The following is a 25,030-nucleotide window of genomic DNA, read 5'->3' as shown; positions in this document are numbered from 1 at the left end:
GTCTTCGTGATCATTGCATGTGTAACAATTTTTTGGCTCAGTATTATTTTTTTTTATTTGTTATAATTGAGCTATATTTTGGGTATTTGCAAATATCCACGTCTACATTTGTAACAGCCAATAAATGCTCATTTTGTTCACCATAGCTGCAAATACCCCGTTAACATCACAGAGTCTCGCATAAATAAGTAAATAAATAACTATGCATAACAAATGTTAGGGAACTCTGTTTATGTGTTTGAAAGAAGGAAAATATCTGTCGATATATTGGATTGTTTTTAACAATCACCACATATCAGTATTACCATTGGTCTAAAAAAATCCTCTGTTAATTGGGATTTATTTCTTGTATTTTGCTTTCTGTGGCCATCGGTTCTGGTTATTTTTGTCTTAAAGTCATCACTTTTTGTCATTAAGTGGTCTTTTTTTTCTTTTTGTAGTCCTTTTTTGTCCATTTCATGTAGCTTTGCCATTTTTAAAGTTATTTGGGGCTTTTTTTGGTGCTTTGTGCTAATTTTGCCCTTCCTCATCTTGTCTCTCTTTATATTTACAGATTGTTTTTCTGGTGGTTTAGTATCTTTTGTGGTCATGTTGTAGTCATTTTATGTCATTTTTACACATTTTTTCTCTATCTGTATTAATTTGGCATCTGCAAGTGGATGTTTGATCTTTTTTGTCATCATTTTTGCCTTTTGCCTTCATTTTGTATTATGCTGTGATTATCCTTTGGTTCTTTTTAGTAATTCTGCATCTTCTAGTCACCTTTTGGACATTTTGTGTCATCACTTTTTGTTCTTTAATGGTTTCATTTTGTTCTTTTAGCAATTCTTGCTCCCTCATTGCAGTTGTTTTTTTCTTTGTGCTGTCACTCTTGGTGATATTTCTACATGTGGCTGCACAGGTCTTAACTGGAAGGACGACATGACCCAGGCAATCATCAGCCGAGAGCTGAGCCAAGTTCCCACCGTTGAAACCCACTCTAAACTTAATGAGAAGTCACCCAAACTGTAAGAAGAGCTTTACTATCATTAAAAATGGGAGGGTAGCATCTTAGACAAGACTGAGCTGTTTTATTTCTTAGGTCCTCCAGGTTGCTGGGCCCCAGTCCACAGAGGGATCAGGGTCCTGAAGATCAAGCTGACCCCAAGATGATGCAGCAGTATGTGGACTACATGGTCCTCAACCCCTCCCGGTCTTCTGTCCACATGCAGACACCCCTGCTGGACCCATACACCTACCACAAGGTGGGAGGAATGTTCAGACAAACACTTCAAAATAGTTTACTGAAACCCTGCGGCAATATTTTATTATGCAGGGAGAAATCCCCAATGTGCCGGACACGTTTAAACCAGAACATCTCTGAAAGCAATACATTGTTATTCTACTTTTGTGTTTCTCTGCCCCCTAGTGGCCAAAGCAGCACATGTCTGTTGTGTGTGTGTGTGTTGTTGCAGCAGCAGTACGGCTACCAGGAGGAGGAGGAGCGCTCCCTCAACTCTCTGGATGATAACCCGGCCCTCCCGCTCCATCCCTCCTCCTATCGCTCCAGATCTCGAGGAAGTCCTCTGGACCGAGACCGGCAGCTCCTCCAGGATCTAGTGTCCTTTTACCTCACTTCTCCTTCCTCCTCTTCTTCTTCCTCTTCCTCACCTGTTCAGTCTCTTCCCCGCCACAGAGGAGCAGTAGCAGCAGCAGCTGGCCTCCCATCCTCACTGTCCTCCTCATCTTCTTCCTCCTTTTTCCCGGAGCTGGACTTCCCTCTGGACTATGGTGAGGACTACGTTTCCCAGGTTGCACAGCAGGACCCAGCAGAGAAGAAGGCACAGGATGAGTACGATGCCCTGTCAGAACTGGATGGTGAGCGAGAAGAGAAAAGAAGACAAGTCATTATTTCTTCTATCCATCGTGTTTATTTTTTGTGTATTTCTTTTTTAAATATTGTGTGTGTGTGTGTGTGTGTGTGTGTGTGTGTGTGTGTGTGTGTGTCTTTCTGCTCACTTTTTACTCTTTTTTTTCCCTTTTTCAGGGAAATGTTTGTAAATTTTTACAATTTTTTTCATTTTTCATCCATCCATTGGGCTATCCATACTCCTGTTCCATCCCCCCAACTCTTTATTCAGTTCAGAGCCTGTCTCAGTCGTTATTGGGCGAGAGGCAGGATACATCCTGCACAGATCACGTGGCTGTCTCGGGGCTATCCATTATCTAACTTACATTTATTATAATGTAACCAAAGAAAGGCAAAACTTTGCTCTTGTGAAATGTAGCAGAGGAAAAAACTGATAGTTCACCTAATTAAAAAAATCCACAGTAGTAAAGCTGTGTTGAAGGCTGTTATCTGTAGATGTGTCCTTCAGTGGTTAAAGTGCTCTGTGCTGTATTCGTAGAGCGTTCACTGCAGAGACTGGCTCTGCTGCTCGATCACTACGGTCTCGACATGAAGGACTTGTCCCCCGAACAGAAAGAAGATCTGCCCGCCGCTCTGAAGCAGTTGCAGCTGGAGAGCTCCTACGCCCAAAAGGAATCCAAAGGTCAATCTTTTCACTTCACTAACATCACAAAGTTCACTGCCTTCTTTAAAGCTGCAGACAGGCAACAACATCAACAGATATGCTGATCTTTGAAGGACACATTCGAAATTTGTACCTCCAATAAAGTAAAGATCCAATCAGATAAACAAACCTGTCCACCATTTGCATTTAAAGGGTTGAAAAAAAAGTCTCTTCAGCATGTTTTCTTTTTGTTTATTCTTCAGATAAATACGGGAACAATGCTGCTACAGGAAAGAAGGTAAATACGTTGCTTCCCACCATAAACGATGTGATGGTTTATCTGTTTATTAAAAAAAACAAAAACATATCAGAATACAGCAAAAAAACAGTCGTGTACATTTTGCCTGTCAGTGCTTCACAGTCTCTGGTTGTCACATCAGAGCTAATCTCTTCTTGTTCAGGGGCTCAAAACGTTGCCTGCATTTAGAGAAAAATTAATCTAAGGCAATAATTTCAAGCTAAATTAATTTGTTTATAAATCTCATAAATCAACAAGTAAATAAGCAAAAATACTCCTTCATTATCTATTTCCAATCAAATGTGTTCATTTATCTTCTTCTATCAGGTCTCAGAGGGCTCAATGGCCTATAAAATGTCTGCCCAGGAGGCTCCACCCTCCAACGCCAAGCCTCCGACACCAGAGGGAGTCCAGAAAGAGGCAACACCCACCACAACAGTCAATCAGGACAAACTGGGGAAGAAGGATCCAGTAGGTCAGGTGGACGAATTTGGCTACATCGTCACCAATCAGAGGTATGCTTCCTGAGTGTCTGGCCAATCAGGACGCCTGAAGGTGTGAGTGGACAGACATCTCGTTATGTGTTGCTTTCATGTTTGTGGTGAAAGGAGTCCACATGCTGCTCACTAATGTGGACGCAGCAGGACAACTAATGCTGAAGGACAAACACTGAAAAATGGAAGAAAAGGATAGAGACACGGGTGTTGAAATAAAAGGAAGGAACTAAAGGAAAGAAGACTGGAAAGAAATAATGAAAGATAACTGAACAAATAAAGAAAGAAAGAAACAGTAGAACAGAAAAGAAATGAAAAGAAGAAGTGGAAAGGAATGAAAGAAGGAGCGAAATGAAGAAACTGGAGTGATGAAATTTAGAAAAGGAAGAAAATAAACAAGAATGAAGGAAAAAAGGAAAGAAAGGAAAATGACCGAAGAAAGCAAAGAAGGAAATGAATAAAAGATATCTGTCCATCCATCTGCCTTTCATCCATTCACCACCAGTCTTGCAATCCATCAGTCTGTCTTTCCACCCATCTGTCTGCTTATCCATTTCAGGCTTGCAGTGGTGCTTCAGCCAGTCCTAGTCGTTAGGGCCAGAGGCAGGATACATCCTGGACAGATAACAGGGCTGTCCATCCATTAGTCTAAAATTTCTTGTAATGTGACCAAAGAAGGTTATTATTTGCTCCTGTGAAATGTAGCAGACAGTTCACAAAAACCATAATCTAATATATAGCAAAGTTGTGTTGAAGGCTATTATCTGTGACCTTGTCCTTAAGTGATTAAACTGCTCTGTGCTGTGAGAAAGAAGCAAAGAAGAAACTGATGACTAAAAGAAGAAAAGGCAGGAAGGAAACACTTGAACATACAAGGAGGGAAATAAAGGAAATGAAAAAATCAAGGAAGGAAATAAGTAAACACAGAGCAGTGGGAAAATGGAAGGATGTAAAAGAACTGACAGAAGGAAAATGGAAGAAAAGAAAGAAACAGAGGTATTAAAAAATGGAAAAAGGAAAACGAGGAAAGGGGGGAATGTATGTCAAGAGAAATTAAACCAAAAGGATTAACAGAGAAAACTGTGTTGAATAAACAACAAGGAAAAAAACTATAGGGAAGAAGACTAGAAAGAAGTAAGGAAGGCTTAATAAAATAAGTGAAGAAATAAAAAGGAAGGAGGTAAGAAAATTAAAAAGAATGAAGAAAGGAAAGAAACTGAGATATTGAAATTAAAAGAAGGAAAGACACCTAAAGACAGGAAGGAAGGAAGGAGCAAACGAAGAGGAAGAAAGTAAAAGCGCCGACCCTGAGCTCAGATCAGGAAATCAGAAGCAGAAGCTGATAAAGTGACTGTCAGATGGACTCAGATTCAGAGGTCAAAGGTCTTCTTTAAATCTTTGAACGCTGCTGTGTGTATGTGTGAGAGAGTGTCTGTTCATGTGTGTGTTTAAATGTGTGTGTTTTGTCAGCCCCCTCAGTCTGAACGACGGGGTGCGACTGCTGGAGCTGCTGTCGGAGAGGATCGGCCTCTCCACCAACTCCTTCATCAGAATCAGGTAGGAGCGAGGACGTCACTGCTCCTCAACCCGCACAAAAAATAAGAACGAAAAATCTAAAAGAAAAGGAGACGTCCTTTCTGGCTTCAGCCTCTGGATCCTCGCTCTTTGGTTCATGAGGTTCCCCAGACCTGGTGAAGCTGGACGGCAAGCTGCACTGACTTTCTGCTCGTGGAAGTGATTCTTTGACCTGCTTCTCCTCCTGCTCCTCCTTCTTCCTGACCCTGCAGAAAGTTCCGGCCTGCAGAAATCTCCTTCTTATCCAAGCGGATTTCTTTATTAACATCGGCATAAACTCCATGTCTTCACAAGATTTAATAAAATAGTAGCAGTTACAGTTTATTCAGGACATTTCAATGAACAACAGAAAAAAAACCCATTCAATTGAAGAAGTAATAAATGCAATAAAAAAATTAATATGCACAAAAATACGCCGCTGTACCTCAGATACAGGAGAACTGTAAGTAATTTTAATGAAATTGAAAGTAAAATACTGAGTTCATCCCAAAGAAACATCTCAAAGAGTCGTTATTATATTAAAATCGTTTCCATGTATCTGGATAAAGTAAATATTAGAGCAGGTTGCTGCTCTAGAATGAGTAAACATTCATTTTTACTTAAATTAAATTAAACATGAAAATATTGAGGACGCTGTTGCAGATTTTCGCTTCTTAGAAGAAAATGAGACTCGTTTAGAGAAGAACTGACCTGAGGAGATTTCTGCAAAGTGTCTGTAAAAAGTAAAAGTGCTCTTTGTTCTCCTGTTGCACAAACTATTAGATTAGGTAACTTATGTTCAGCTGGTGTTTTAATTCAGTGTAAAACTCACCTGCTGGGCATTCTCTGCCTCTCTGCAGTGTGGTCGGACCTGCAATCACCTTCAGGATCAGACCCAACGCCAAGAACCTGACAGCCGCAGATGTGGCCGACAAAGCTGGTACGCCACCTGTTCACTTTTTAGCGCTGCCCGCTGCAACGCTTCAGTTATTTCAGTGCTGTGTGTTCAATCAAAGCAGTCACAGAGGAGAAGACCAGGAAAGAAGGAAGGGGGGAACAAAATGGAAGGACAGAAGGAATAAGGGATGAAATTAAGGGATTAAGTAAGGTAGGATGAAAGGAAGGAAGAAACTGAGGAAGGGAGGGAGGTAGGAAAGATGGATGGCAGGAAAGAAGAAAGAAGGAAGGGAAGGAAGAAAAGATAAGAAAGAAGAAATGTTGGAAGCAAGGAGGAAGGGAAAAAGAACAAAAGGAAGAAGACAACGGAAGGACAGAAGGAATAAGGGATGAAACTGAGGAACTAAGTAAGGTAGGATAAAAGGAAGGAAGGAAGAAAGAAACTAAGGAAGGAGGGAGGTAGGAAAGATGGATGGTAGGAAGGAAGAAAGAAGGATAGAAAAGGTGAAGGAACAAAAAAAAAGTGAGTAAGGAAAGACAAACGAAGGAAAAAATAAAAGCAGAAGTGAAGGAAAAGAAAAGAAACTGAAGGAAGGAAGTGATGAGGAATATGAAAAGGAAGGATGAAGGAATGAAGAAAGGATGAATTGAGGAACTAAGTAATGATGGATGATAAGGAAGGGAACTGAGGAAGAAAACAGAGAAGAATGGAAGTGAGGAAGGAAGGAGGAAGGAAGAAATAAAGGAAGAAAATTTAAGAATGAAGGACAAAGGAAAGGAAGGAAGGAAAGAAAAAAGAAGAAAGGTAAAAGAAAAGAAGATCAGACAGGAAAGGGAACAAAAGAACAAAGGAAGGAATCAAAGACAAAGGAAAGAATTAAGACAGGCTTGAAGAAAAATAAAGAATTGAAGGAAGAAATGTAAGAAAAATAAGGTAGAAAGAAAAATGATTAAAAGAGAAAGGAAGGATGGTAAGGAAGAATAAACTAATTGAAAAAGAAAAAATAGCAAAGGAAGAAAAAATAGGAAGGTAGGAACTGTATAGTGTGCTCAGGACAGTGAAACAAAGAAGGACTGACAGAGGAAAGAATGCAAGAAAACATATGAAAAGGTTTTAAATGTAAAGAAACTAAGAAGAGAACAAAACTGGACGAAAGGAAGCTTAAAAAGTAGGAAAGATGCAAAGGCGGTTTTGTGTCACAAACATCACAGGTGTAAAGTACTTTTTCCTGCTATTATCCAAAACATATTATCATCTGGTTTCTCCATCATTTACACTAACAGAGGTTTATAAAGCCAGCTGATGAGGGAGCATCTTTAAACTTTGGTTTATTGTTGATTGGCTGGTTGAATCAGTTGCAGAGAAGAACTTCCTGGAGTCTGAGACGGGCTTGAAGGTGCTGCAGAGCGGTGTTGGAGAGGTGAGTGCATTTACACATTTATCTACGTTCATCTTAAAATCAGTTCTGTAGGTATTCACTGTTGCTGATACGAGTGGTCAGAGGCTAACAAAAAGGAAGCTGAATTTAGGCTTTTTTCTGCCCACTTGTTACAGAAGAATAATGGGAAGTCTTTGCCCTTGGCGACCAGAGTCCAGCCCCGCTCCCGCTGGGTGTTTGCAATGCTGGTGGCCATGGCCTGCATCGGCGGCATCCTGGTGGCGGCCATGACCATCACCTGCCTGCGCCACCATGCACACCGACTGGCGGCAAAGAAGCTGGGTCTGGGACCAGAAGGAGGCAGCTTCAGCCACCAGGAGTACCAGGTGAGGGCGTACCTCAGGATACAGCAGGTGTACAGAAATGAAATTTCAATGAATGTTACTGCATTGGCACCATGTGGTTGAAATTTTAATTAACTGATAGTTGAAAGTAATAGTGCTAGCAGATGGACGTTGAAATATTTGGATAAATGGCCAAGATGGAAAGAATAATAGGCAATAACAAAAGGTTATAACCAGTATAGGCAATAAAAATTCTAACAGTCCGCTAAAGTCAATAAAATGGAAATATGATGTACAGGGAGTGCAGAATTATTAGGCAAGTTGTATTTTTGAGGAATAATTTTATTATTGAACAACAACCATGTTCTCAATGAACCCAAAAAACTCATTAATATCAAAGCTGAATGTTTTTGGAAGTAGTTTTTAGTTTGTTTTTAGTTTTAGCTATTTTAGGGGGATATCTGTGTGTGCAGGTGACTATTACTGTGCATAATTATTAGGCAACTTAACAAAAAACAAATATATACCCATTTCAATTATTTTTTTTTACCAGTGAAACCAATATAACATCTCCACATTCACAAATATACATTTCTGACATTCAAAAACAAAACAAAAACAAATCAGCGACCAATATAGCCACCTTTCTTTGCAAGGACACTCAAAAGCCTGCCATCCATGGATTCTGTCAGTGTTTTGATCTGTTCACCATCAACATTGCGTGCAGCAGCAACCACAGCCTCCCAGACACTGTTCAGAGAGGTGTACTGTTTTCCCTCCTTGTAAATCTCACATTTGATGATGGACCACAGGTTCTCAATGGGGTTCAGATCAGGTGAACAAGGTGGCCATGTCATTAGTTTTTCTTCTTTTATACCCTTTCTTGCCAGCCACGCTGTGGAGTACTTGGACGCGTGTGATGGAGCATTGTCCTGCATGAAAATCATGTTTTTCTTGAAGGATGCAGACTTCTTCCTGTACCACTGCTTGAAGAAGGTGTCTTCCAGAAACTGGCAGTAGGACTGGGAGCTGAGCTTGACTCCATCCTCAACCCGAAAACGCCCCACAAGCTCATCTTTGATGACCAGCCCAAACCAGTACTCCACCTCCACCTTGCTGGCGTCTGAGTCGGACTGGAGCTCTCTGCCCTTTACCAATCCAGCCACAGGCCCATCCATCTGGCCCATCAAGACTCACTCTCATTTCATCAGTCCATAAAACCTTAGAAAAACCAGTCTTGAGATATTTCTTGGCCCAGTCTTGATGTTTCAGCTTGTGTGTCTTGTTCAGTGGTGGTCGTCTTTCAGCCTTTCTTACCTTGGCCATGTCTCTGAGTATTGCACACCTTGTGCTTTTGGGCACTCCAGTGATGTTGCAGCTCTGAAATATGGCCAAACTGGTGGCAAGTGGCATCTTGGCAGCTGCACGCTTGACTTTTCTCAGTTCATGGGCAGTTATTTTGCGCCTTGGTTTTTCCACACGCTTCTTGCGACCCTGTTGATTATTTTGAATGAAACGCTTGATTGTTCGATGATCACGCTTCAGAAGCTTTGCAATTTTGAGACTGCTGCATCCCTCTGCAAGATATCTCACTATTTTTGACTTTTCTGAGCCTGTCAAGTCCTTCTTTTGACCCATTTTGCCAAAGGAAAGGACGTTGCCTAATAATTATGCACACCTGATATAGGGTGTTGATGTCATTAGACCACACCCCTTCTCATTACAGAGATGCACATCACCTAATATGCTTAATTGGTAGTAGGCTTTCGAGCCTATACAGCTTGGAGTAGGACAACATGCATGAAGAGGATGATGTGGACAAAATACTCATTTGCCTAATAATTCTGCACTCCCTGTATATGTGAGAAGCGAATGTCCAGGTTCTGCTTTTTATTCCCAATGTATGAACTGACTTTAATGTAACTTGCTTTAATGTAAAATGAGGCTTTCCCCAACTCTCTCAGCTGCCTCCAATCACCTTTTTTAGTGACAAAATAGTCCATTCAGATGCTTTATACAAATACAAATCTATATATACACTTAAGAGGCACAACACAGTGAGAGGAGTGCAGTGTAACAGTGCATGCATAACTGGCTCACCAGGACCTGTGTCGCCAGCATATGGCCTCCAAAGGTGCCTTTGGACGCCTTGAAGCTGCCGCCCTAGGTGCTGTGGGAGGAGCAAGTGGAGGAGCAAGTGGAGGAAGTGGAGGAGGAGGTGGAGGAAGTGTTGCGGGAGGTGCAGTGGGAGGCGGAGGTACAGACTCGAGGGTGAGCAGCGTTTCATCCCAGTTCAGCGACGGCGCCCAGCCAAGCCCCAGCTCCCATAGCAGCACGCCCTCCTGGTGTGAGGAGCCAGCTCAGGCCAACATGGACATCTCTACTGGTCACATGATACTGGTTAGTACTCGATGACACGTAAGTGCTGTGAGGAAGTGAGGAAGCCAAATTTAATAGGTAAAACCTTAGAAAGGGATCAGTCAAAAGGTTCACAAGAAGATTTATGAAAAATTGAAAAATTAGATAAAGTCAAATTTACTTAAAGAGTATCTTTGCCTCACTGCTCATTTTGATGTTAAAAACATTTATAAACAGTCGCCAAATACTCATAACGACAGGACTTGTGTGTAAATATTTTGCTGGCTCTTCATTTTTTTGACGCCATTTGTCTCAGTTGTAGGATCACCAGGTAGCTACAGGATGAAGGATACTCTACGTTATTCTCTATTTTACTCTAAAATGGAAATTGATTTACAAAATTAACATTGTTATATTAAAGAAAACTTAAAATAACAGTTGAGCCCATAAACACATTAGACAAGTGTTGACTGAGGTCATTAATAACGTGAGAAGTAGGCTGATTTTCAAATAGATTTCTATACAGTCAGACTTCTTCAAGCGCCCCCTGCTGGCCATTAGAAAGAATGCAGGTTTAAGGCTTTTATATACAGTGTACATACTGGCATTGGTAAGATTTTTCCCAGAGTTAAACTGCACATGAGTTTGGGCACATCTAAAGTGTTAGATGCTTACTCTAAAACTGGGATAAATTTAGTTTTAATTTGCTTTATTATTTTTAAAATCCTAAACTTTGGGTCAGTTTGTTAAAAGGTCTAGACAACACATACATGGTTCTTCATATAATGGAAAGATAGGACTGAATGTCCTATACTCCTAAAGGCTTACATGGAGGACCACTTAAGGAACAAGGACAGGCTGCTGAAGGAGTGGGAGGCTCTGTGTTCCTACCAGGCCGAACCCAGCGCTGTCTCCGTGGCTCAGAGCGACACCAACGTGAAGAAGAATCGCTGTCCTGACTCGGTGCCCTGTGAGTTCCTCAGCAACTTCACTCCCATCAGCATTAAGTATCCTGTAAAAGTTGCTCTGTTAAAACACGGGGCAAAAAAGCTGTCTGAAACACCCTGAGAGTTTGAGGCTGCTTAATATTGAATTATATCAAGATTTTAAGTGTATCTGTGTTCTCCAAAAAGTTGATTCTGTTCATCTGGACGTAGTGTTTTGTGGGAGAAACGTTTCGTCACTCATCAAAGTGACTTCTTCAGTCTCAGCTGACTGCAGGTTTCCCCAATCTTATAAACAGTACATTTGCATAATGACTGAAACCAGCCCACTGAAGGAACAATGGGCTGGGAGGTCAGTTCCTTAATCTTAATTATGCAAATTCTCATGACCATTGATCAACAACCACTGACCAAAACCCACTAATCAAAGACCATTGATCAATGGCCATGAGTACCATTTACAGAGAGTTGCGGAATGGCCGCAATCACAGCATTGTAAGATGGCGAAAGATGTACCCTTAGGCCCCCTCCTCGATTCAGAGATGGTCTTTCCCTTTTCACATAAATGACCTCCTTGACTCCGCGCTCAAACCAGCGTTCCTCCCTGTCCAAGATGTGTACTTCCTCAACCTTGAAAGAGTGTCCACTGGCCTGTAGGTGTGAATAGACTGCAGAGTCCTGGCCTGACGAGGTAGCTCCTCTGTGTTGTGCCATCCGTTTCGCCAGAGGTTGTTTGGTTTCCCCGATGTATAAATCCTGGCACTTAACAGCGTACACTATGTTACTCTGTGTTAGGGGACCCGATCCTTGGGGTGGAACAGTTTTTGGCGCAGCGTGTTTTGGGGTTTAAAAGCCACAGAGACCCGGTGTTTTGGTCAGTGATTGTTGGTCAATGGTCATGAGAATTTGCATAATTAAGATTAAGGAACTGACCTCCCAGCCCATTGTTCCTTCAGTGGGCTGGTTTCAGTCATTATGCAAATGTACTGTTTATAAGATTGGGGACACCTGCAGTCACTTTGATGAGTGACGAAACGTTTCTCCCACAAAATGCTACGTCCAGATGAACAGAATCAACTTTTTGGAGATTTACTTTCCTGGATGATTGAGAATGCATCAAGATGCATCTGTGTTGATTTCTGGTTTCTCATTCTAGGCTTGAATTAGTAATGGTTTTACTTTTTTTTTTTTTTTTAGCTTAGATTGTTTACTTATTTACTTAAACTAAAACTTCAAGGGAACAGGATAGCAAAGAGAAAGTCAGGAAAATCTATAAAAATTAGACAGGCATACTTGGAGACTAGGTATACAGAGCTGTAGCAAACACAAAGTAAAAAGAAGAAGAGTTTCAAGGATGTGGAGCAGATTAGGGTAATTAAGAAAGAAAGAGAAATGTGCTAACGAATGCATAGAACACATTGAAAAGATGAAAGAAGTATTTTGAGGAGCTTATGAATGGAGAATATGAGGGAGCAGGGTAACTTTTTACAGGGAATTTTTAGTATAATTGCCCATCGAAAGGAAAATGCAGTTCAAAAAATTGACTACTCAAAGTGAAACAGTTAGAACATGCACAAAACTTCAATAAAATGTTGACAAATCTGAATTTTACCAGTTTATTCTGGCTATTGCAACCTGTCTGACCTCTGAAGTCACACACAAATTTAAGATAAATACGTTTTGAATACTTATTTCTGTGACTGTTGTCCTTTAGATGACCACGCAAGGGTGAAGCTGAAGGCAGAGATCAACCCTTCGCGGTCAGACTACATCAATGCCAGCACTATAGTAAGTCTGACCCTCCACTTTCACCTAAGCAAATCAAAATGTTGTCCTGTTAGAGAAAAATTAAGGCCTTCTGGCCAGCTTTGGTCTTGCAGACTATTATGGAATTGTCCAAATATCATTTGTAGATCAAAGACTCTCCCAATGGTCTGGTCCTGGTCAATGAAGCAAAAACAACAAAATAAGTCTCCCAGGAAAATGCAGTCCATCCAGTAGATGTGTCTGTCCACACTCTTGACCCCCCGTTCATTTCTGTCCTCTTCTACAGATCGAGCACGATCCCCGTATGCCGGCCTACATTGCCACCCAGGGCCCTCTGTCTCACACCATCTCTGACTTCTGGCAGGTCAGTTTAGCTGCTGATCAGAACAGTGTGCAGACATATGTGAATAATTTGTATCAGATCGGTTTTAAATGTGTATGTTAATCAGCACCTGTGTACTTTGTGTTAGATGGTGTGGGAGAATGGATGCACTGTGATCGTGATGATGACAGCTCTGGTGGAGGATGGAGAGAAACAGTGTGACCGCTACTGGCCTGATGAAGGCTCGTCCCTCTACCATATCTATGAGGTGATGAGTGCGTGAGAGGGTGTGAGTCTGTGTGCGTGTGCAGCAGCAGCAGGGGTGATTTTATTCTTATTGTGTGTTCGTCCAGGTGAACCTGGTGTCGGAGCACATCTGGTGTAACGACTTCCTGGTTCGAAGTTTCTACCTAAAGAACGTGCAGACGCAAGAGACCCGGACGCTCACTCAGTTTCACTTCCTCAGCTGGCCAGCTCAGGGCATCCCTACCTCCACACGCCCCCTGCTGGACTTCCGCAGGTACTGCAGTTAAATGCCAAACTGAGAGAGTTAAATCCCATTCAAACAAGGTTTGAATGGGAGGTGGATTGACTTTCTTATTTATGGTCTTGTGAAGAAGAAAGCTTTGAAAGGACACTGTATAGTTCTGTGAGAAACTAGTACACCCTGACTGCTTCCATTGGAATTAACAACATAAGTAGCAGTGAGGTGTCACTAATCAGATGCCCATGATTAACTGATCATTAGTGAGTGTAAGCACCTCTATAAAATCAGAAATTTTGGCAGTTTATCTGTAGCATTTAGTTGTGTGTTAACACAATGCAACAGTGTTCCCAGGTGTGGACGTCCCAGTAAATTCACCCCAAGGTCAATGCTGTGCAATGCTCAGAGAAACTGCAAAAAACCCAAGAACTACACCTTAGGCTCTACAGGCCTCAATTAGCATGTTAAAGTTCATGACACTACAATTAGAAAATGACTAAACAAGTATAGCTTGTTTGGAAAGATTGCCTAGAGAAAGCCTCTTTTATTTGAAAAGAACATGGCAGCGCAGTTTAGGTTTGCAAAGGGGAATCTGAACAAAGCACAACACTTCTGAAACAATGTCCCTTGGACAGACGAGACCAAAGTAGAGATGCTTGGCAATAACCAAAACCAGCACATCTGCACAAATACCACACAGTGGAGGAGGGGAGATGATTTGGACTTGTTTTGCAGCCACAGGAGCTGAGCAGCTTACAGTCATTGAGTCGACAATGAATTTCTGTCTATACCAAAGTATTCTAGAGTCAGCTCTGACAGATAAAGCTTGGCCCAAACTGGGTCATGCAGCAGGACAATGATACCAACTCAGCAGCAAATCTATAACAGAATGGCTGAAAAAGAATTAAGGTGATGCAATGGTCCAGATCTCAACCTGACTGCAATGCTCTGATGGGACCGTAAGAGAGCTGTGCAGGAACCTCAATAAACCAAAGCAATGTTGTAAAGACGAGTGGGCCAGAATTCCTCCACAACAATGAGAATCCTGATAAAGTCATACAGAAAATAATTACTTGAAGGTATTGCTGCTGAAGGTGGTTCTACTAACTACTGAATCATGGGGTGTACTTAGATTTTAACAGGACTGCAGAGTCCTGTGAAAGCTTTCTTTTCATTCAACTGTAAATTAAAAGTGCTTTACATAACATAATTACATACTTTAAATTGCTTTTTATTGCCAGTGTCTGAAGAGATTAAAATAAACTTTAAAATTTGAGTTTCCTTGAGTCTCACATTGCCTCTAACAGCTTGTCGATTGATTTCTATGTGAAGTACTCCAACAGTCCAAAGGATGTGTTCCTGACCAACACTAGCTGATAATAGCTTAACGAATGTGAACTAACTATAGGCTACCTTCACTACATAGACTCAAAAACAAAGTCCACATAAGGGCCAAAAGCAGTGCTGCTGTAGAACCACTGAGAACATTAGCACGTACTTGATTAACTTATAACAAGGGCTCCACTAGCTATCATGTGTGGTTTGTCACCTAGGTGCCATGTTTTGTAAGAAGCAATTTGTCCATGACGATACATGAAGTCAATTTCTAAATTATGGTTATTATTTGATTTCAAAACACCAAGAACTCAAGGCTTCATAACAGTAATCCACTAACCGCTAGCTGATGTCATGTTGGTCAAAGTGCTAGTTGGCTAGCTTGCCAATTGACTTCACCAGCTTATCCATGATGATGACTTCTATATAATGTAAAACAGCAAGAGCTCACACAAGCAGCAAATCAAGCATGCATATCAAGTAATACTTGATGTGCATGCTTTGGAGGAGTCTAGAAAATAAGAAAAGATGACAAAATCTTCCTTCAAAAGAAGCACCCAGCTATCCTCCCTCTGACCCAGAAGGAAAAAAGTCATGCAAACTAACAATAAGGTAACTTAAAGACGTTACCTGATAAATAAACACTATAGATTCCCCCATCTCAGTCTTTCAGCCATCCGCCTCACTCCCTCCTCTCCTCCCACCCTGTGCGATGGAGGTCAGCGGGCCCCTGGTTTAATTTTGAACACATCTGTCTGTGTCATTCTTGTGGTTTGCAGCTAGTAGTCTGGGTCCAGTTGCATAGTCACAAAAATGATCATTGACTGATGTGGCTGCAGCAGGAGGTCCATCGCAGAAAACCCACTTCTTATCTCTGTCTCTCTCTATCCATCTTCAACATTTATCTATTTCTTTCTTAACCTACAAAAGCTTGTATTTAAAAAATATCTGTCTATAAAACATTTTTAAACACATGAAAAAGGACAACATTTTTGTTTGTACAGTGATAGGTAAATTATGGCTATGCACAGATTCCTAATTTGTGGTTAGGTCAGAGTTCTAAATTATCATCCAGTGCTAAGTAACTTAATTAGCAAGAAGCAAAATAATGAAATACAAAAAAAAAAACCCTCCCAAAATTGATGCACAAACCTCCTGGAAATCCTTTGCCAAACAGCAAACTCGATTATTTGTGAGATATTAGAATTAAAATAAGTATGGCCCATGAACCAGCTCATTCAAAACACCTGTGCTGCTAACTCCAGTATTCAGATAATAATGTGGTCCTGTATTCTCCAAATCCTGTTATGATATTTATTACTGCTCTCAAGCAAAATTTATAATTTTTACCTTATAAAGTGCAGAGCTTAATAATACAATTGTTACGGGCCCCAGGAATGGTGCCACAATAACAAAGAAGAAATCCCTGCAAACACAGGTAAAGTTCAGGATCAATGAAGACAGTGCACTCGGTTTGCCTCTCAGATTGCATCTGACTCGTGGGCGGAAGTCCATCCCCCTAAAGCAACCGGGTTGCACCTGTCTTGGAATAATAGTTCCGCCTGGGGTGTTGCTCCATTTCTTTGTACCTTCTATACAGTTTATGTGACAAAATAATGCACTGGTTAGGTTGGTCATGTTGTCAAAGTCATTTTGGATATTAATAGCCACAGAAAATAACTGATAAACAAATTAAATAAATTAAATTAAATGATTAACACAAAAGTAGCCATGCATTTTGGGTGTGCCACACACTCCCCTACAAACCAAAAGTGGCTCCCGACACTTGCAATTAACAGTGTAAACTTCCATTAACTCTGAATCAAACTTTAACTCTTCACTCAATATACTCACAAATTACAAATACATATGGGTGTGCAATGATTTTCTACATTTTCTGAATACCCAACACTATATGTACCCAAGGTCCTATGCCCGTCTTAAACTCAGCAGCAGATCGGGTAAGTGACAGCGGAGTGTACACCAGGCATAATATGGATGGGTTGGACTGAATGCCAGTACGATTGTGGACACTGGTGCATATAGAACACTGGCTGTACACCCACAGAACTAACAGCAAGACGTGGCTGATACGTTGGCTGGCCAAGGGAAGAATAGGTCAGTATCTGGCCAGGTCTCCTCTGCCTTGTAGATCTCCTTAGTACGGGCTGAGGTTCAGGTTGAGACCCTTGAGTGTTTTCACTGGAGTCATTGGTCTGGGGCGCCAGCTGCTCTTCGCCAAACTCTGGTTCCTCCACAGGGGGCGAAATGTCATTCTCTCTCTCCTGCTCCATCTCTCCTACACTCACTCGGTCAAACTCTGATCCCATAGGAACATCGCCACCCTGCATGTCACCAGGTGTCTCAGGACTAACCAATGACCCGCTCACTGGGACCTGATTAGGAATGTCCCGATTGGTCCTTAATGATTCTCTGGGTACCCGCAGCCAGTAACAAGGTGCCTCCTCATCTGTTTCAGATCCACTTACATCACCAGCCTCTATTTGGTCGACCGTTTCACGTGGCTGATTTGACTTTCCTTTTGCCCTTGGCGGTCTATCAGGCATGCGATCATCTGTAATGTCTGCTGGTAGATCATTAACTTGAAGCAACAAATTTCTGTGGAGGGTGCGAGTATGGTGACCTCTGTTTTCAGGGCTGACCTTATAAACTGGGTTGTCACCAACCTGCTCCCTGACAATGTAGATAGTTTTCTCCCAATAGGGTTTCAGTTTGCATGGACCTCCCCTTTCTGCAACGTTGCGAACAAGAACCCTGTCACCTGGTTGTAGGGTTACACCCCTGTTCCGTTTGTCATAATAGTGCCTTTGGCACTCGAATGTTGGCTGTTCGTGCTGGCTATCTTGTACGCTTCGATCATTTTCTCCTTCCATCGTTTTGCATATCCACTTGGAGTGTGCAGCTACCAACCCAAAGAGGAGATCGACGGGGAGACGTGGATGGCGACCATAAAGGAGGTAATATGGAGAAAACCCAGTGGACTCATGTTTGGTGCAGTTGTATGCGTGCACAACGTGAGACAGGTGATCTTTCCAGTTCTCTCTCTCTTTCTTGCCCAACGTCCTGAGCATTTGTAGCAGAGTCCGATTGAACCTCTCTGCAGGGTTGCCCTGTGGGTGGTATGGGGAAGTCCTAGAATGGTTTACACCGGCCAGTTGCCTGAGAGTCCTAAACAACTCATTCTCAAACTCCCGGCCCTGATCATGGTGAAGCTTAGCTGGATAGCCAAACCGTAGGATGAAGTCACCGAAGATTCGCTCCGCAGCTGTCTTTCCAGCCTTGTTTTTAGTGGGGTATGCTTGTGTGAATCTGGTGAAGTGGTCGACTACAACCAGTATGTATTCGTACCCACCCCGGCTGGTCTCAAGGTGCAGAAAGTCAATGCATACGAGCTCTAGGGGCGAGCTCGATGTAAGGCTCCCCATAGGTGCCCTGTCAGGTAAGGCTGGCTTTTTTTGCTTAATGCAACGACATCGTCTGGTGATATATTCCTCAACCTCTCTCTTCATAAAGGGCCAATAAAAGCGATCTCTTACTAGGCTAAGGACTCTTTCCACACCAACATGTCCCATGTTGTCATGGAGGTGTGAGAGGACAGTTTGTTTGTAGATGGCAGGCAGGACTAACTGCTTTCGGCTGGGAGTCTTCCTATAGAGTAAGCCATTTTCCACCTGCAGCCTACTCCATTCTCGTGACAATTTCCTTGTGGACTTGTCCAATGTTCTACGAACCTCATCAGTTAGATCTCTGTTATTCTCCTTTAACTCTAACATTTTGCTGATAACAGGATCTTTCCGCTGCTCATCTGAGAGCTCTTTGCAGCTGATGACTGGAAATGTTCCAGTGTCTGCATGTGTCTGGTGTTGTGATGTTATGTTGAGGGCTGCCACCCATGCTACATCCCCTTTTTCTGCAGTCCTAGTTCCCTCCCAGGTGGCACACACTGCCTCTTCTGGTAGTCTTTCTGAGCACTGATCCATAAAAACACTGATATCAAGTGGACAGCGCGAAAGCGTGTCTGCATCAATGTTCTGTTTGCCTGGCCGAACCTGATTTCAAAATGGAAATCGGCAAGCTGCCCCACCCAGCGATGACCCACAGCATTGAGCTTGGCTGTGCTCATAATGTAGGTCAGGGGGTTGTTGTCCGTAAAGACCGTGAAATGGGGCGCATAGTACAGGTAGTCGACAAATTTTTCACATACTGCCCATTTCAAGGCCAGAAACTCCAGTTTCCCACTATGGAGGTGGTAATTCTGTTCTGCTGGGGTCAGTGTGCGTGACCCATAACCTATCACCCTCATCTTATCATCTTGTTTCTGGTACAGGACCGCCCCCAGGCCCTGTTGGGACGCGTCTGTGTGCAGTATGAAAGGGTGATCAAAGTCTGGGTAGGCTAGCACTGGTGGGCTTGTTAGAATGTCTATGAGACGCTCAAGAATCTGTTGGTGTTGGCTGCCCCACTCTACTGGAGTCCGTGAAGATAACTGCGGCCCCTTCCCCTTTTCTCTTACAAGGTTAGTTAGAGGTGGGCTGGGGTTTGTCTTGAGCAATTCATAAAGCGGTCTGGCTATGCGGGAGAAGTCCTGCACATAAGCCCGGTAGTAGCTCAGAAAACCCAGTAGCTGCCTGACATCACCGACTGTTTGAGGGGCTTTTTGCTTTAGCGCCTGTACTGCCTCTAGGTCCTTTGGGTCTATCCTCACTCCATCTGCCGACACCAGGCGGCCTACATACCTGACCTCTTTGCGGAGTAGCTCACATTTCTCAGGGCGGAGCTTAACTCCATGGCGTTGCAGAGCTTGAAGTACACGCCGCAAGACCTCAACATGTTCCTCAAAGGACCTGGAGAAACATAGCACATCATCCAGATAAGGGATGCAACACTCATCCCTGAGTGTGTCCAACATTTCCTCCATGCTTCTTTGGAAGGCTGCTGGTGCATTAGAAAGGCCAAACGGGATCCTGACCCACTCATATAAGCCCCATGGGGTGGTGAATGCAGTCAGGTGCCTGGACCCCTCCGCGATAAAGCCTTGGTGGTAAGCCTTGCCCTGATCTAGGATGGAAAACCACCCGTAGCCTCCGAGTGAGTCAATCAGGTCCTGTATGCGGGGGAGGGGGTGCCGATCTGGCACAGTCTTTTTGTTGAGAAGCCGGTAATCAATGCACAGGCGCAATGATCCGTCTTTCTTTCTCACACAAACAATAGGGGCAGCATATGGCGAGTGTGATTTTACAATCCACCCTTTCACAAGCAGCTCCTGTATATATTCTTTAACCTCCCTGTACAATGGCTTTGGGACTGACGCATAAGCCTTTTGGACTGGGGTGTCATCTTTGAGTCTAACTGACATTTGGAGAGAGGGTATACATCCAATGTCACTGCCGTCCCGTGCAAAAGCAGCTGATTCCTCATTCAACATTTTCTCGACTATTCTCTGCTGTTCTGAACTAAGGTGACTGAGGTCAACCGGTGGTCGCCACAGGTCAGCAGGGGAGTACCAGGAGAGGCCACATTAACTTCAGCCTTCAATACACAAGCTTGTGTTGGACCCCCATCTCCAACGTCCTGTTCGCCTGGCTCCAGAACTTTGGCAACATGTTGGATGGAGCCAAGTTGGGACCTCTTTGGCAGAGTGATTACTTGGTTTGTGTGGTTGGAAATTGGCACTCTAACAAATGGTTGTTTGGTGTTACTGATTTCCAACAATCCTTCCCCCACACTCAGCTGCTCTAGCGTGGCGCTATCCTCTAGTGGCTCATACAGGACAACAGGGTTGGAAATGTCAAAGGTAGATGGTACTTTACATCGCACATTTACCGTTTTACCAGGTGGAACATAAACATTTTCCTTCCCTACCCTAATGGTGGTTATACTGTGGTTTGACTCTTTCTGCAGATTGATAAAGTTGACCATGGCTCTTGCCTGTTCTTCCTCCACTCCTAGGGCTTTGCGGAGAAGGCTGAGGATCATAGTGTGTGCATCTGCATCACACTTATGACTATTAATCATCCCTTGGAGGACATTGGCTCCCAGTAGTGGCTGGGGGAGGGGGAGCTGGCTGATTAGGAAGGGTACTTCCATTGTAAGGTTGGGATCGGTGTTCCCCGGGAGATTAACTGTTAGCTCCACCCACCCATCATATGGGATTGGCTGTCCATTTGCTGCACACAGGTCAAGGCTTTCCCCAGGATCAAGAAGTTCTTGTAAGGGCCTCACTGCATATTGGGGAATGAACGTCTCCTTCCAGGATCTATCAATGATGCTCACTTGTGAGCCAGTATCAAATAGTACTGTCACAGCATAGCCGTTGACAAAACAATTTAGTAGGCTCCTTTTACCAATCAATGGCACTGTTCGGGCTGTACTGTCAGTAACTGCTTGGCTTTTCAGTGGGGAGGGCTGGCTTTCTTTGCAGCGTTTTTTTCCCTTTCCCTTCAGACGTCTCAGTTTGCTAGTGGGCATTACTGAGTGGGACTGGGGATTTGGGATGGTCTCTGTCTGTCCCTCAACAGAGACCGGCTCCTGTTTCCCGGCTGGTTGGTTCGTTTTAAACAGCCAATTGCCCTATGCCCGGCATCCCCACACACAAAGCAGTGATTACAGTTTTCTGAGCCTTGCTGCATACATTTGGTGCAGCTGGGTATTTTACCTCTCCTTGCAGCTGAAGGTTGACTTGGTGGAGGAGTGAGTGCCTGGTTAACAAGAGGTTGGGTGCCATGGAATTGGTCCTGGCCTGGCGTTTGGAAAGGTGCAGTCTTTGATTGGGTTGTATGAATAGCTGCCGCTTGTTGGCCCATTAAAGTCGCAACCATGTTAGTCAAAGCCTCTACTTGTGCACTAAGCTGTTGGATCGCATCATTATCCCCACTGTTTGCACTCACATCTCCTCCTTCCACCTGGACACTATGTGTATGTGTTGTTTTTTGACGGGGGGCATGACCTAACCTACGCTGGTGTTCATTTTCATCACTAATCATCTTCATAACCTGTCTGAGAATCTCCTCATCAGTGACGTTGCTGTTTGAAAGGAGTGGCCTTAGTTGCTGTCTGATGTCAGTATGTTTTGTGCCCAGGCCTTGGTAGATACTGTGAAGAAAGACTTCCTGAATAGTTTTGGGTTCATAACGAATGTCTGTACTGACCTGTTTTGATTGGAACAGGATCTTCTGTTTGAGTCCAATCATGCGGTACAAGAACTGTTGTGGGGTTTCTTGTTCACTCTGTCTTGCACACATAAGCTCTTGGAACAATTCAGTGCTGGCCTTTTCACCCAGGTGTGATCTGAGAAAGCCCTTGAGTTCATTCACAGTGATTTCATCTTTGTTGATGAGCATATCCTTGAAGACACCTGGCTTTACAATTCTCAGTACACCCCGGATAACCTCAGTCTCTGTGAAACCCTCTCTAATGCCTTCATCTATCTGTTTACACATGCTGCTATAAGTTATGTCAGCATTGTGGTCCCCAATCTGGCCACCATGTACCTTAAATTCCCTCCGTTGGAGGTAAGAGAGGTCCTTTAAGGAAACCATTCTCTCAGTGGTTACATGTGATGAGGGGTGAGGTATTGCTGTATGTGTTGTGTTACTGGGTCACCTATACTGTGTGCCCCACTAGGATGTGTGTTACTTGCATTTCTAAAATGCTGTGGCTCTCCACCCCGCTCATCATTTATGATTCTAGGCTGGGTTGGACTCAGATTGGTGGTGCGAGCCTGTGCACCAAAGTCAGTCTGCTGTGATGTTGTAGGCTCTCTGTGGATGGAAAGTAAGGGGGTGGTATGCTGTTGAGTGTTAGTAACTGGTGGTAACTGGCCTAAGGTAGCATGTGTCACTGTAGTGCGCTCGACTGTCTTAGCACTAACAACTGGTGACTCCAGTGGCTGCGCCACCCCATTAGCAGTGTTCAATAGGCCACGATTTTCAACCATACTGCATACAAGATCATTTAGCACCAGCAACTGACTCATTCCCTCATCCTCAGAATTTAACAAAGCATCTGACTGCATATAGTTGATAATGCAATCCACACAACCTTCTTCATCAGTGGACTCTAATTCACTACTCTGGCTGTCTGTGACCAGGTCCCTTGCGAGCTGATAGGCTTCTGCACCTGAAAGCTTATACAAGTTCTTTTTGATGCTCCAAACCAGCTCCTTGCGCGCTGCTGCCATGATGAGCTTCGACTAATGAGACACAGAGGTGCAGTTCCGTTGGTGGAGTGAAGACCCTCGTACAGATCTTGACTTCTCTTTGTGGACACCCACCAGCTGTCGTCTCGGCTACAGCGATGCCATCTCACGTTGACTTTCTGGTTCTAGTATCTCTGGACCCTCTTCCTTAGAAGACTCAACAGGAAGTGGATCCCGGACAAGCCCCCACAATTTGTTACGGGCCCCAGGAATGGTGCCACAATAACAAAGAAGAAATCCCTGCAAACACAGGTAAAGTTCAGGAGCAATGAAGACAGTGCACTCGGTTTGCCTCTCAGATTGCATCTGACTCGTGGGCGGAAGTCCATCCCCCTAAAGCAACCGGGTTGCACCTGTCTTGGAATAATAGTTCCGCCTGGGGTATTGCTCCATTTCTTTGTACCTTCTATACAGTTTATGTGACAAAATAATGCACTGGTTAGGTTGGTCATGTTGTCAAAGTCATTTTGGATATTAATAGCCACAGAAAATAACTGATAAACAAATTAAATAAATTAAATTAAATGATTAACACAAAAGTGGCCATGCATTTTGGGTGTGCCACACAATCATAACCACCTGCACCCCATGTACCAAAGGCCATTTGCTACATCCTATTAACCTTTCCTTCCCCACTTCCCTATATGATCTCTCTCCTCAGGAAGGTGAATAAGTGCTACAGAGGACGATCCTGCCCCATCATCGTGCACTGCAGGTACTACACAAATGCCAAGATATGTAAATATTTGCTAAAATCTGCCCCTGAATACCACAAACGGTGTGACATATGTATACACTTGACCAACTTTCATGGAACTTCTGTAGTATAAACAATTAGTTTTAGTACTTTTTAAAGAGTTTATTATCATCTGTAGTTAGTCTTTAATTAAGTAGACAGTAGTCAGTAAGCTAGAATGGTGCTAGTTTGATGTTTTGTTTGATGTTATCTGAGTAAATTGAAGAAATTCTCATATTTATTTTGTGGTGTCTAATATTTACCTTTGTTCTTCTTTGCTTACAGTGATGGTACAGGACGGACCGGGACTTACATACTGATTGATATGGTTCTGAATCGCATGGCTAAAGGTAAACACTTATATTTATGACTGCACGTGGGTTTTTGTTCCATGACAATGTAGTGTGTAACACGTCCAGGCAGTTATTTTAAAGCCCTGATCTATACAAATGGAGAGAGAGCTGTTTATGTCAATGACCACTACAACATAAAAACTGCATTTGCAGAATTGCCAATCAAATGTGATAAAACTGCTGCAAAGGTTTGGTGATCTAGTCTAAAAAAAATTCCTATGGCTCTCTGCATAGTCATTGTCTGTAAGCAGTAAATCTTTTTCGTTGATGTTACAAAATTTTCCCATAGATTTTCTAAAGCTACAGTCATGAAGTGCTAGACACTGGTTGCTGGAATAAAACACTCCTTGCATTTGCTTTGCAGGGATCACTAGTAGACTGTAGCAGTCCCCTGTAGTTTGTTAAAGTCTTTCTTACAAAAGAATAAGTGAGACACAAACTGGAAACATGTTTGTTTGCCTTTAAAGTAGTCGTGCCTTATCACTGGAGTTAAAACGTGTGAAAAGGCAAAACTTTCACTTTGCCCCCCAGCAGTCTGCTTATAATTAAATCAGTCTCAAAGAGGGTTGTGTTGCAGAGTGATTTCACCTGGCAACTGCCTCCAACAACCACTCTCCAGCTAGAAAGGGAATATACATTTTCCCCTACCAACCAGTGTTTTTCAGGGAGTCATAAATTGATCTCTAGGCCTGTGCAACTGGGGCCTAACTGAGGTAAGTGACCCAAAGAAAGATGATTCCTTTGTTATCTCCTTGAGCAGAGTATACACTGACCATCCTTTTTGAAAGAAAAGGAAATTAAGCCGTTCCACGAGTGTAGATAAACGAATGCAAACCAAATTAGCGCAAAACTTAAACTCCCCTTGATCATTTTTAATACAGTTCATAATCTCTAATTGGAGAACTCTGTCTTTTACTGGGTTGTCCACATTTATAGTCTAAGAACTCTTGGGCTCCCCTATCTGGAACACTTATATATAAGCCATCTATGTCCACTGTGAATGACCATCTTTGAACAGAGAGCGGGGCTTTACGACACCAACTGTCTGCTATCTA

The 25,030-nt window shown here is 43.0% G+C and overlaps 2 protein-coding genes across 5 annotated transcripts in view; one reads left to right on the top strand and one right to left on the bottom strand.

Moving 5' to 3' along the window:
- The window catches only part of ptprnb (protein tyrosine phosphatase receptor type Nb), a 63,169-nt gene that overhangs the window by 36,069 nt on the left and 2,070 nt on the right, over nt 1–25,030 (top strand). For 2 of the 4 annotated variants that reach the window (XM_082523563.1, XM_082523560.1), the window contains 18 exons: nt 902–1,007; nt 1,082–1,244; nt 1,455–1,857; nt 2,388–2,531; nt 2,756–2,790; nt 3,118–3,305; nt 4,755–4,841; nt 5,699–5,778; nt 7,092–7,156; nt 7,291–7,500; nt 9,562–9,858; nt 10,639–10,786; nt 12,475–12,548; nt 12,814–12,891; nt 12,998–13,117; nt 13,203–13,369; nt 23,548–23,601; nt 23,908–23,972. In XM_082523563.1, coding sequence (XP_082379689.1) covers nt 902–1,007; nt 1,082–1,244; nt 1,455–1,857; nt 2,388–2,531; nt 2,756–2,790; nt 3,118–3,305; nt 4,755–4,841; nt 5,699–5,778; nt 7,092–7,156; nt 7,291–7,500; nt 9,562–9,858; nt 10,639–10,786; nt 12,475–12,548; nt 12,814–12,891; nt 12,998–13,117; nt 13,203–13,369; nt 23,548–23,601; nt 23,908–23,972 — 2,484 coding nt within the window. The remainder of the gene's footprint in view (nt 1–901; nt 1,008–1,081; nt 1,245–1,454; nt 1,858–2,387; nt 2,532–2,755; nt 2,791–3,117; nt 3,306–4,754; nt 4,842–5,698; nt 5,779–7,091; nt 7,157–7,290; nt 7,501–9,561; nt 9,859–10,638; nt 10,787–12,474; nt 12,549–12,813; nt 12,892–12,997; nt 13,118–13,202; nt 13,370–23,547; nt 23,602–23,907; nt 23,973–25,030) is intronic. The other 2 variants (XM_082523561.1, XM_082523562.1) reach the window with 2 other exon arrangements.
- Nucleotides 10,785–18,729, bottom strand: LOC309700139 (uncharacterized protein). Its single transcript, XM_082523564.1, has 2 exons — nt 16,019–18,729; nt 10,785–10,828 (listed from the first exon to the last, which is right to left on the bottom strand). The coding sequence occupies exon 1, from the start codon at nt 18,667–18,669 to the stop codon at nt 16,615–16,617; it is 2,055 nt and encodes a 684-aa protein (XP_082379690.1). The 5' UTR covers nt 18,670–18,729; the 3' UTR covers nt 10,785–10,828; nt 16,019–16,614.

The sequence above is a fragment of the Aulonocara stuartgranti genome (genome assembly GCF_965226115.1).
Source record: "Aulonocara stuartgranti genome assembly, chromosome: 23".
Taxonomy (NCBI): Eukaryota; Metazoa; Chordata; class Actinopteri; order Cichliformes; family Cichlidae; genus Aulonocara; species Aulonocara stuartgranti.
Note: the sequence above shows the minus strand (reverse complement) of the source record. Positions and strands in the feature narration are given on the sequence as shown.

Excerpts from the sequence above, each read along its gene's own strand:
- LOC309700139 (XM_082523564.1), bottom strand. The coding sequence starts at position 18,669 with ATGGATCAGTGCTCAGAAAGACTACCAGAAGAGGCAGTGTGTGCCACC.